The following is a 12,808-nucleotide window of genomic DNA, read 5'->3' as shown; positions in this document are numbered from 1 at the left end:
GTTTAGAAGTCTTGGTGTCTCTAGATGTTCAGTAATCAAGGTGTCTAGGTTTTTAAACGTTTAGATGTTTAGGTATTTAAGCGTCTAGATTTCTAGGTATCTAACCTGTAACTCTGTAACTTCTACATTTTTGGGTATTTAAATCTCTAGATATTTGGAAAAATAAATTTGACTCACCGATATCGAATTAGCTTACATATAGAGATTTATAAAAAATTAACAATTGATCTTTTACAATGTTTCGTTAGTTGAACATCCCGAAAACGTTCTAAAATTTTTCCCGGTACAATAAAAATTGCTTCATGTAAAATGATCGGAATACGTCTTGCTGGAGTAGAGCTAGAGATAAGGGCGCAATTTGAACGATGGGGAAACAGGTCGTAAAGATACAGAAATCACTAAAGTACGCGGGATAAGAAACTCGGTCCCGGAAACTGGCAGGGAACTTTTTGTTTCAGCGCCTCGAAGTCGCTGCACTCCCTGCACAAGGTCCACGTCGAGACGACCTTGGAGAGGAAGCTGAGCAGCTCCGAGAAGAGGCTATCCGCCCCCATATATCCGGACCTGGACGTGAACATGGACGAGAAGATCGCCGAGGAGGAGAACAATCTGTTGGGCGGCGATGTGGAAAGATTGAACGGCAAGGTGCCCACGGTAAGCATTTTATCATTTATCGGTGCGGAATCGCTGCTACCGTCTTGTCCGTGATTGTTCCATTGAAAATGATTGATGAAGCGAATATATGGGTTGCGAGGTAATTGTCAGGCGAGAAGTGATCTTTGAATAATGGCATCGAAAATCAAGTAGATACTTTAAAAAGTATCTCCTCTCAAGTATTTAATCACTAATCTTGAAGTTCAAAGAAGAAGGATTATTTCTAAATATTCAACCGTGAATTAATATTAATAGGATTGCAAATAAAATATTTGTTAAGCTAGATATGATTTTTAAACACCGATCTTGGAGATCAAAGAACAAGAATCTTTTCCACTTCGATTTTTTCAGAATTTTCTCTTTAAAATATTCAAAATAAATATTCATTATACATATCTTATTTTAGATAAGCAGGTGTTCGAAATACTCGAGAAATTCTAAAATAGGAAAACTCGTTTTCTGCAGTCTTTCTAAAAAGTCCTTTTTGTTCCACGATTTGTGAGAAATGAAACTGGCTAATCCGTCGTGTCGCCGACCAATTATACACTCGGAAAGTCATTTCGCGGACATAATGGAGCATTTATGGCGCCGCGGGGTGGTCCGGTGCCAGAACGATTCATTTAGTCGCAATAACAGTAGATCCTGGGTCAAGGTCAAGTAACTGGAGGATATTGTTGGCAGATACGCAGGCACACGATCAGCGGGCGTCGCCTTCGCGCGGACTCGGACTGCAGCCAGAAATCGTTGAAAGTCGGCAACAGGCGGAATCCGTTCAACAAGGACCCGCAGAGGCCGTTCTACAGGGATGACATCTTCTACGGGGGTTCGTTGAATAGGCTGGCCCATTACAAGTCTCAGGTAAAATACCGAAGGACGATTTTATCGCCTAAGGAACTATTTTTTGCTTGGTCGAGATCATAAGTTTGAGGGAGGGGGTAAAATATGCTGGTTCGAGACTTTTGTCTTATCCACTCACCTAACTTTAGAGAACCTTATGGGAGTGCTTAGTTTTTATGGGAGCACTGAGGATCCTTAAAATTGCATGACTATTAAAAATAAATTCTCAGCGTGGATTGTCTCTTAAATTCTGTGACAATTTAAAGAAAATTCTTTCTATATAACATGCTTTACCTTAAAATCACTAGAAAGTTTATACAAATTGTTATTTTTATATATTATTTTTTAGTTAGTTATAACACTTTAACTGTCAACTCAACAACCTTAAAAATTCCATGAATTTAAAACATTTTATGGCATGAAATATACATGGAAAATTAATACGTAGAATATACTGATTTGGGTCAGTGATTATATGAACGCAAAAGTTCATTATTAATTTACATTGAAAAGATAAAATGTATAATATAGTTCCAGTTCTAAAGTGAATTTTTAATTTGAGATTCTGCGGTCGAAGCGTTAGAAAATGTATAACGTTCGTCAATAGTATTGTTTTGTTAAATCGGAAAGTCATAATCGTTTGCTAATCCTGGCAAGGAAGATAGCGATTGACCGGGTTATTGGACTCGTTTGTAGCAATCGTCCGTCGGCTATCACATGTCAGTGACGCGTTTGCCAACGGCCACCGACGTCGCCGAGGAGGAAAGCGGAAGCTGTTACCTCTGCCCCGAGAGTGTCAGGCGTATCTTGACGACCATGCTTGATCTAAGCCTTCTGAAGAGCCCGTCGTTCCTGATCCTGGCGATTTCTGGAGGTCTCACCATGATGGGATTCTACACGCCATTCATATACGTCCAAGGTACGTCAGTGTTTGACGCGCGACTGCTTTTAAGGCTTGTTATAACTAGGTTGCGGATCCTGGTGATCCCACGTAGCAAATTAAGGTCTCCGCAGTCTATTTTCCACAATTACAGTAACCAGAGAATTATAGTCTACGTTTTATCACCGATGAAATGAGGAATTTATTTCACTTTGATTCTCTCACTTTACGTGAGATTTATTTTACTAATTAAACAGCTCTTTAATAATACTTCAAAGAATATTTCCAAGGAAATGAACGTACTATATTCTTGGAAGTTAATTTTCGACACGTTAAATACCGAATATCAAATCCAAAATTCCTGTAATATAAAAAATTGTTTATAAGTGTGTTTGAATTTGTTATGATAATACCATCTGATGATACCATTGGTTATTTAGAAAACTTGAAAATTTTAACTTAACTATAAATGATAACAATCGATAAATGAAATTCAAAAGAGATGTGACTAGTCCTTGCAAATATTCCGGGAGATTTAAAGGTTCCAATTTGTAAATCGTCCATAGAATTTGAAGTTGAATAAAACAAAGTAGGTTGAGGTCCACGTGAACTACAATGATGCATGCAGCAGTAAAAGAGCGAGACATCAAAGGCCAGGGGAATTCGAAATAAATAGAGAACCCGCATTGTTTTGTCGTAGACCGTGCCATGAAAGCAGGAATCGAGCAGTCCTCGGCCATGTTCCTCGTCTCTGTGATCGGTATTGGCAACACGATCGGTCGTATCGTCTGTGGCCTGGCAAGCAGCTTTCCAGGCGTCGATGCCCTGGTCGTTAACAACATATTCATCAGCGCTGGCGGACTATTGACGTTCTTCTCCGGTTTATCTCTCTCCGAGGGCTACCAATTTTTCTACGCAGCCTCGTTCGGCATCAGTATATGTGAGTATACGACACGAAAACTGCATTAACTTTCTAAAAATATAGGTCATTGATACTGAGTTCGTTGCTTTTAGAAAAGTGCGTTTACAAAATCTCCAAATCGAATGTTTTGGATACACAGTTTAAAGATAACGATATTGAACTAAAATATTTTCGAAACACTAATCTTTTCATATATTTGTACGCGCGAGACTTTACCAATGTTATACTTCCATTTTGTCACTAAAGTATTTCTCACATTCTTGCCGATAAGCACTAGAACTGATTTCAATTCCTAGTTCTTGAATAACTTTAAATAATTTCACAGCTTTGGTATTCAAGATTTTATGCATAGATTTTTACTTCGAAACCGTAAATCAATGTAATACTATTCAAGAAACATTGCGAATGGATGTTTTCAAATTAAGAAGATCGTGTGAGCAACTAAATATGGGTAGAAGAGCTTAACATGCAAGATTTTGTGCGTAGATTTTTTTTAGGAACGACAAGCCAATGCGATAATCAATTTGCCCTGAATTCCTGCTTCTTGAATAATCGAAAATTATCCCACAGCTTTGCTATTGAAATTTTGATGTCAAGATTTTCAGTCTGAAAGTATAAATCAATGTAATACCATTGAATAAACATTGGGAATGGACGTTTAAAAACGAAAGAAATTATTAGGGGAACTAAATCGATTTCACGTTGCTCACACAAAAATTAGCGTATCGCAAAAACGCATCCATGCAAGATTAAGTAAATTTAAAATTCAACATAATATGAATTTCACCGAGTAATGAATTTAATGTTATGGTGTTCCAGCTGTGTTCGCGTCCCTGAGATCGATCCTGGTGGTGGATCTGCTAGGACTGGAGAAGCTGACCAACGCTTTTGGACTTCTTCTCTTGTTCCAAGGAGTGGCGGCAACAGTGGGCGCGCCTCTCGCAGGTGATTAAAGCACTGACAATTACTTTATAATCCTGCTCATATCGTCGCTATCACCGCTATCGATAACACGCTACTGTCTCACGTTAATTCATATTTGCCGAGCGTGTAATCAGACCGATTGCAATCTACGAGTCGCGGATATCGATTGTAGATCTGCCAGCGTAACGGGCTCGATTAATTCTCCTCGAACACGCCGCACAACACGATCGCGAAGTGATTTCCGATTTCGCGCGATACTCGCCGAAAGCAGTTGCGTAATCGGAGCATTGTGCTAACAGCACGCGGAAACGGAGAACCTTGAGATAACAGTTGGGAATTTCAATTATTCCGTTCTCCCTCTCTGACGTCGCGCGATTCCAAATCAATCACTCGTCTGTGGATCTTTCTTCGTGGCACTTTTGATTTATCTGTGGATTCGTTACATTCAAACTAATAGGAATTAATGACAGTATTTCTGTATTTGTTTTCACGATGAACCAATTATAATGATTATTAGTGATTTATCGTCATAGAAATTCGTGTGGAGATTCGCTGTTTGTTAGCGGATCTGCACGGAGTACCCGAAAAGACAAATCTCAAAAGTATTACTAAAGCGTTATCAATCCTATGATTGCAAAAGGACGCTTCTTTTTATTTGTTATTTGTTCTAGTTGTTTTATTGACTTTACTTTCAGTCTATCTTTTCAAGATCCAAATATTACACAATAAGTATCGTTCAACTGTAAATTATGGCAGTAGAGATAATTCATCCGAAATGGTAAACAAAAAGCAACTTTATCAAGGAGGTTGTAAACCAGAAAAGATTGAGAAACCATAGTTCAGATGCTGTTTTCAACGATCCTATTCTTGAATGTAAATGGTTAAGATAAATGTGTGATGCTGCAGGAGAAAACTGTGAAGCACAAAGCAAACAACGCGCTATTAAATATCTCGCAAAAACGCAACCCTGCGGAATAATCTCAGCGTCCACGAATCATAGCAGATCTCATAGCACGACTCATCCAACAATCACCGTCCGAGTGTCGGACTAAAGAGATAGTATCGCACAGTTGTTGAAACGGTTCGCGGTTTATCTAATCGTTCGAGGACTTGCAAATTTCGCTTTTTAAAATCCAGAGTGGAAAATAATCGCCTCAGTAAGAGCGTATTATAAATCATTCCGTAATTACCCAGCAATTCAATCGTTGATCCCCGCGGATCCTTTTTCACGATCGTTCGATCTGCCCCGCAGGCGTTTTCATGGATGCCACACAGAGCTACGACACGGCGTTCTACTTGTCTGGGACCCTTATCTTAGTGTCGGCGATGATCTGCTATCCTTTGAAGTGGATCAACAGGCGGGAGTTGAAGAAGAACGGGGAGAAGAGCAGCGAGGACCCGTCGAAATCTTGATCGAAGCTGCCGAAAACCTCGCCGCCGCAGACTGAACTGTTTCTCGTTCGCTGTCGGCCGATGTATTTGTACATACTAACGCGTAATAATTTATAGCGAGCGTTCGTGTCGACCCATCGATCAGCGCCCCGTTCCGGACGCGATCTACGGTTCCACGTCGGAGATGTTCACACCGTTGACGAAGTCGAAGACGTTAAAATCGTTGACGAAATCGAGGAGGTTCGCCGTTGTTTTAAGGATGGGCGACTGCCTTTGGTGCTCGAGGACACTGAAGAAGGTGAATACCGTCCACAGCGAATAGGCGCCAGTGTTTCCGTCGAAAGTGGGGAACGGTGGGACCTGAAGACGCGTATCTACTTGGGAATCGTTCTGGATCGGTGCTCTGTCGTTTTGGGTCGGTGGGCGTCCGTAGACCGCGGGTTCAGAATTACGTTCTTTAGATGTTTACGACGATCGAAGTTGATTCCTTATCCCAGAATAATTGAAACTTCTTCGTAGTCGCTGACTTCTCAGAGAAACGAAAGTGTATTCTTTATAACTTATGGTCTATAGAATTATGTATATATTTTGTACAAATACTATTCTAGAAATATTTTTATAGTTGTTACAGTTGCAGGTTACAGAACTGTATTTTTTAGAATCAATTTTAATGTAAAATTCGTAGAGACAAATTCATAGACCATGTTTCAAAGAATTTTAACGATCGTGCCGATGACAATGTTCAGGCACCTGTAGACAATTGCGTGTCGATGTTTAAATCATACTTTTTCAGGTGCAATTGTACAGTCTACAATGTAATTTTATTGAATGTTTTAATATTATGTAAGCACTAGACTGTGGTTTTTTATACGTTTATAAAAAATGAAGGTAACAATTTGTGTAAAAATCCACAGTGCAAATTAACGGCGAAGTCTTTAAAACTTGGACGCAAATGCATAAATTTCCGCGGTCTGCTAAGTGCAATGCGAAATTGGCATGTCCAGTCAGAACGAATATTTATCTCCCACCAACCCAATATTGTCTACGCGGTATAACTATGTGAAATATATACATAGCTTGATGTCGAACAAGTGGGTACGCGGCTTAACGTGAACGCAGAACCGCGAGCAACGATGAAGTATCATAGTGTTCCCGCGAAATGTTAATCGCCACGAAACCAGTTCGGAAACGCGGAACTTTTTTCCTGTCCCGTAGCGGCGCGTTATGTGCCGTGACACGCATTTTTTGTTGTTTATCAACGGGAGACTTTTGCGTGACCACCGCTGCCTTAATGTGAACGTGACGAGTAGTGCCTTCTGTCGTACACAGTGATTTGTTCCGTCGAAAGGCGAGAGTACTGCGACAGTTCGTCGACGGACTGGATCGAAGGACGTTCCGTAATTTTAACGCCGAGAGATTTTTGTTGTTCCGCTCGTTGTTCGGGCTAACTGCCATTTTGGATCCAAACGGCACAGGGAGTGGACCGAGAGACGGTTGTATGTATTTGCAACGACACCACGCTCCAGATCTTTCGCCGATCTATTTTTGCTATAGTTCTTAGACAGCCGAAAGCGAACTGCCATACTTGCGATCACATACTCCTGCTACATTTAATACAGGCTGGGTCCAACACGCGATCGTGTACGAAAGAATTGTCATCGTTCCTGTTTGTAGCTGTGTTGATTATGTAACCTGATCAAACAGAATAATGTGTCCATCGAATCTTCATCCCGTCGAACATGTTTTTAACGTGATGTTGACCGATATAGGGGTCAAGGATGAATCATGTTAACACGATTCTGGAACTAGTTGATTTTTCAATATTACCAACGGTGCAAGAAAAACTTATCTCAATAATTCCGAGTATAATACTCTACCATCATCTGCCGCGATTTGCTGGACCGGATCTCTTATTTTGTACGATACTTTTTATTTCGCCTGCAATACTTTTTTATTTGATACTGGTTAGAATGTTCTTACCCTTGCACTGTACACACAGCTTAGATAAAAGAAGCAAACATGTAATCAACATCGAGTCAGAAGTAATGTGTCGATCTTTATGCAGATTTCTTCACAGAATTTTAAGCCTTAATTGGTATGCTGTAAACATCGTATTCCTATATGACCTTGTAGTAGAAATGTCATTTTCTATGTTTTTATTATTTTATTACACTAGTTAAGAATAAAAATCCGTTGACCATTTATCTAGATTTAGATTTTAATGCTCTTTTTATTTGAAGTCTATCACGACTGCAACGCTTCACTTATTTTTGTGAAAAATATTGTACCAGTTAAGGGTTAAATGTGATTTCAAGAAGCGCTGGCTTCGAACAATTTCCGCAAGTGATTTTACAAAGCGAGAATCCTGCTCCGCAAAAAAATAAATGGCCGTCCGGTTTGGATTTCCCGTGGAAGATCTTTTGTACATTCTTCCGTGCGAACCGCGAGGGAACACTTCCTCCGTAACAATCTGTACATTTGTAACGCTTTAGTGTTAGTCTCGACAGGACAGCGACGAGATATCCCCGATGCGAGGCGATCGGTTGAATCGATCAGGGATCTCGCTTCCGGCATATCGCGCCGAGAGTAGATTTCTATTATAAATCAGTCCACGACCAGCGCGACCGTACGTTAAAGGCGTATGTACTTGCATAAACGAGTACACGTAATCTCAATAGACCGTGCGCGTCCGTTCCGTTGCGGTTGCTGTTTATAGCGTTAATTAACCACGAGGCCGATATCCGGAACCGTGATCCGGACGTCGGCTCCTCCCCGTCGACACAGGCGTGTAGGACTTGCTCAAAAGTGAAATCCGTTCCTACTGTTCCTAATTAATTAATCTACCCTAGGATGTTCGAGCTGAGGTGTCATCCTCGTACGCCATTTTAGCCATTTGTAACGCCCGAATGCGTCCACTCTGCGACCTTTTGCGTGCATTTCATTTGTCAAATAAATCAACAATGTAGAATTAGTCATTTCGATTTAAGATCATCGTCTTCCTCGGATAGAGAGGCGCGAAGGTCGCGGAGTATAGCTGTTCGACGCGCGCCATTTTGGTTTCTTGTAACGCATCGCGGTTTAATCCTCTATCTCAGCGACCTTTTACCTGCGCCTTCTCAAATATAATTTTAAAATAAATCGTGAAGTTGTAATTATTAAATCACTGTGTTGCAGCCATTGAAGTCCAGAAGTTAAGGAGCGCCGTTCCTCTGCCATCCACGCCATTTTGGTTCCTTGTAAATGTACATACATTTTAATCCTTTCACTTTATATCCTAATCCTATTTCTTCGCAGTTCTCTATTTAAAATAAAAAAAAAACATTGTCTTTCAGAAATAAAAATTTGAAGACAATGGAGGATCATCCTTGCTCCACGTACGCCATCTTGATTCCTTCGAACCATTCGCATACGATTTTCCAGTATTTAGAGGCATCAGTGAGTTATCATCCTTATTCCGACGTCCGCAATATTGGAATAGCTAGACGGCTGGCATTGTTCTGTCTCATGCTCCAATCTCCCTTCCTGGTATTTCATTTCTTATTATCAATTTTCCATTTAAAAATTATGTTTACCACTTGAGAAACATTCAAAGATATTTCAAGGACTCGAATTCTTCTGGACGCCATGATAGTTTGCCATAAGTCCTTGCATTGTCTGCCTTTCATTTCTGTACCTCGGGGACAATTCTTCATTTAAATCATTCTACCCTAAAATCCCGTATCATATCGTAAACAATTATCTGGAGTTCGTTAATCTCGCGAATGTCTAAAGACCGATTTCTATCATCCGTTCAGGCACGCAACGTTTACGGAACAGTTCGGTTCAGATAAATGTGTTTAATATATTTTATACTTTAACGTAAAAATTTCAAATGTACCTAAGAACGATTCAGTTATATCCAGAACACGTAGACAAAATTGTTTTAATCACGTACATATTGCATAACTATAATATATCTTCTCGCAATTATCAATCATCGGACATGGGTACCGCATCTTTAAGCACAACTATGCAAAATCTCTTATTAGAAGGTAATGGTAGTACCTCGACTGCATTTTATGTAAGAATTATATTCAAAGATTTCTTTAATAGTAAATTTCGAAATATTGAATGGTTGCGTACACAAAATGAATTACGAGCAAACATGTATAATATAATCCGATAACGATAAATAAAATACAGTTATGTATTATACATATATAACATATAAACATTCTTACCGAGAATGCCGGACCTATTTGTCGAACCGATTCGCGATGCTACATAAAAACAGTCGAATCTTTTTACCCGCGAATGATCGCCTGAGCCAGACCGTTTGGTAAACGTACGGTGCCAGAACGGACGATATAAATCGGCCTTAATCCGAACCAAAGGAAGGTCTGAATTTGTGAAGCGACGACGGCCGTCATAATAAATCGTGCATCCAATAGAAGCTCGCAGCCTCCGCAGAATAAAGTCGCGAAATCCTGTTGACAATAACGCGCACGTTATTGCGTTTTGCAGAACGAAACGTCGATGGAGTAGCGTCGCGTAGAATGCGACAGCGCAAGGTGCATAACAGCGCGAACCGCGCCGGGAAAAACATTAGTATCGCGAAATATCCGCCGGTGTCCCGTAAACGAGGGGAACGCGTGTTCCCGGGGCGGAGTTTTAATTAAATCGCGGCCCACGTGCGTTAGAATCACAGGATAATAGCTCCATCGTTAGCTGTCGCGTCGTTCCAGCTGGATATCCCGTGATCGCCAGGGATTGTTAGCGCTGGTACACCGTGAATCAGCTGCAAAACGACAAAACCGTCGTTAGAGGGGGAAATAGAGAGGGAGAGAGGGTGGGAGACATGCAAATGAAAGCTAATATTAAAGACTACAAAAAGGAATGCCGAGGGAAACGGATTTTCCTAATGGCGATCGTAGCCTGTCGCCTTCTGCGTCTCTTTTATCCTGCCACTCCTTCAATATCCGCCCTTCTCTCTCCGTTCCCTCCGTGGCGGCGCGCAGCAGCTGCACGGCTCCGCGGGCTTATAAATTATTTATCCGCGAGGCGTAGACGCGATCATTGAAACGTTCGATCGACTTCTAATTGGCTGCGCTTTCTTATCTTTCATTGCCAATAACAACGGGCTGGCTGTTCTACAATTTATTAGGCTCTGCGGCACGGAGCGGCGGCTTCATTAACGTGAGCGTTCTGCATTTCGTTAGAACTGCGTCGTGCAGCCCAGCTGCCGCGTTTGCAGCGAAACGGAGTTTCGTTTTATAAACGCCGCTTTTTCATCGCTGATCTGCAAGCAAAGCGTTAACTTTATTAAAATGTTTTCCTCGGGCGGGTACAGCGGAGTTCAAAATGCTCGGCACGGGAATATCCTTTACCCTGAACTTACCGTGCCGAAGAAACCGGACTTACAGTTTTCGTTTCGAAGTTGTCGAAGGTAGGAATATTGTTCCGCAGAAAACAAGTGACATTCTAATAAGAATGACGGAAGATTTACAGTTTCGTCGCCGTCATAAAATTTCACACGTCAATCGAGTTTCCTGCTCGGCAGGTTTAATGTTAACTTGCGCAGGATTATGATATAACTATTACGATTCGACCACATTTTAATTCGTAATTCAGATCTACAATCAACTAAATTACAATGTAACTCGTTACGATGCATTCGAATTAAAATTAACGATTAAAGAATATTAAATTAATAGGTAAGAAAAAAGGTTCGAAATTCTACAAATTTCAGGAACTGTATTTCACTTATACCGTACGTGAATTACGCTCTCAATTAAAATAATTATGTAACCGAATTGCAACGCAGTTGAACCGCCATGTAAATGAAATACGATGAAATTAAATTGCAAAATTGAATTGCAATTCTAAACACGCTCGTCTTACGATCTCAAGAAAAATCTTTGCGAAACGCGTTCGTAGATTTCATGCATTTCAAACTATACACGAAATAACTTGCCGAGAGAAACTGCAGTTAGCGTGAAAACAATATAACGAAACAGTGACAACGCGCTTCGTTTTCGTTGGATACTTGCGCCATTACTCTTCGGTTTCTTGTCTCGACGTTAAATTTCTGAGATCTGGAATATTCGTTATCTGTTTGTTCGTTAACAATATATGTATGTTCTGTTTTCAGGCAAGCTGTTTCACGGCGTAATAAATGACGACGAAATAGTTTGAAGCAGTACATTCGAGATTGTTACCAGCTAATTAGCAGTAACGAGAAACATCTAGATATACAGGTTGGTCAAAGAATTCATTTGTTTTAAGTAGAACATTGAACTTGGTTATAAATTATTTAATTTTGAGAAAAAAAAGAAAAAATTCTTATTTTCACAGTTTATTTTACAAAAATAAAGTGCCGCATAAACACGCAAAAGTCTGCGATTCACATATTTGAAAAAATGAGCTCCGCTCAGACGTTTAGTTGGCCGCGTCTGCCTCAAATTCTATGCTCGGCTTTCAACTGCCGTAAATTCATCTGTCATGGAATCGACGCAAAACGTTTTTATTCGAAACGTGATGTTCGATCGGTTGCGCTACAGTTACAGGACGGTTCATTGGAGATCGTCGTTTCACCGAGAAAAAAAAGAGAACAAGCTTCCCTGCGACACGGTGGCGTTCGTTAAAAACTCGGTCTCGAGGAAGTTCAAAGAAGAAGGTCAGCACCGAAAAGGAGGGTGTTTAACGAACGGCAATAATTTATGCCCGGGCATAGTCGCGCGAAAGAAAAAGAGCTGCGTGGCAAGATGGCGGGTCGGAGCGTCGCTCGACCAAGTCGTAAATACTATAAGGAGGCAATTCGTTTTTACGACCCTAGTTGGGTCTGAATTGCCGTTTCAATCGACCCGATTGAAAAAATCATCGTCTACGCGAAATTCCCTGGAATTTTCTATAAACGGTCCGTGTTTCTCTCATTTCCGTCGCCGTAATTCCGGAAAGATGCTTCGCTGATAGCAGGTGTTACTATAAAATTTAAGGAGCGTCCGACATTTTTACGTCTACGCGAGATTGCTAAAGCGTCATTATTTCTATGGATCGTGTGTCTAACGTTTTAATTATATTTTCATATATTTTTCATTGTTTGCAGTTAGAAAATGGTGGAGTTGCACATCATTGCTTGTCTTAATGTCCAGCGGAACTTTGTTCTAACCGCGAATAAAATATACATAATTTCTGTGGCGACTTTAACATAAATAGTTTAT

The 12,808-nt window shown here is 40.5% G+C and overlaps 1 protein-coding gene across 8 annotated transcripts in view; it reads left to right on the top strand.

The window, feature by feature from the left end:
• The window catches only part of LOC144469395 (monocarboxylate transporter 12), a 59,816-nt gene that overhangs the window by 29,469 nt on the left and 17,539 nt on the right, over nucleotides 1-12,808 (top strand). For 5 of the 8 annotated variants that reach the window (XM_078179613.1, XM_078179615.1, XM_078179612.1 and 2 more), the window contains exons 7-12: nucleotides 459-654; nucleotides 1,336-1,512; nucleotides 2,188-2,410; nucleotides 3,072-3,311; nucleotides 4,113-4,238; nucleotides 5,470-8,761. In XM_078179613.1, the coding sequence (XP_078035739.1) occupies nucleotides 459-654; nucleotides 1,336-1,512; nucleotides 2,188-2,410; nucleotides 3,072-3,311; nucleotides 4,113-4,238; nucleotides 5,470-5,630 (1,123 nt within the window). In that variant the 3' untranslated portion in view covers nucleotides 5,631-8,761. Of the gene's footprint in view, nucleotides 1-458; nucleotides 655-1,335; nucleotides 1,513-2,187; nucleotides 2,411-3,071; nucleotides 3,312-4,112; nucleotides 4,239-5,469; nucleotides 8,762-11,739; nucleotides 11,846-12,148; nucleotides 12,624-12,808 lie in introns of those variants that run through there. The other 3 variants (XR_013493965.1, XR_013493964.1, XR_013493966.1) reach the window with 3 other exon arrangements.

Source organism: Augochlora pura, chromosome 4, assembly GCF_028453695.1.
Source record: "Augochlora pura isolate Apur16 chromosome 4, APUR_v2.2.1, whole genome shotgun sequence".
NCBI lineage: Eukaryota > Metazoa > Arthropoda > Insecta > Hymenoptera > Halictidae > Augochlora > Augochlora pura.
This window is presented reverse-complemented; position numbering and strand designations above follow the sequence as displayed.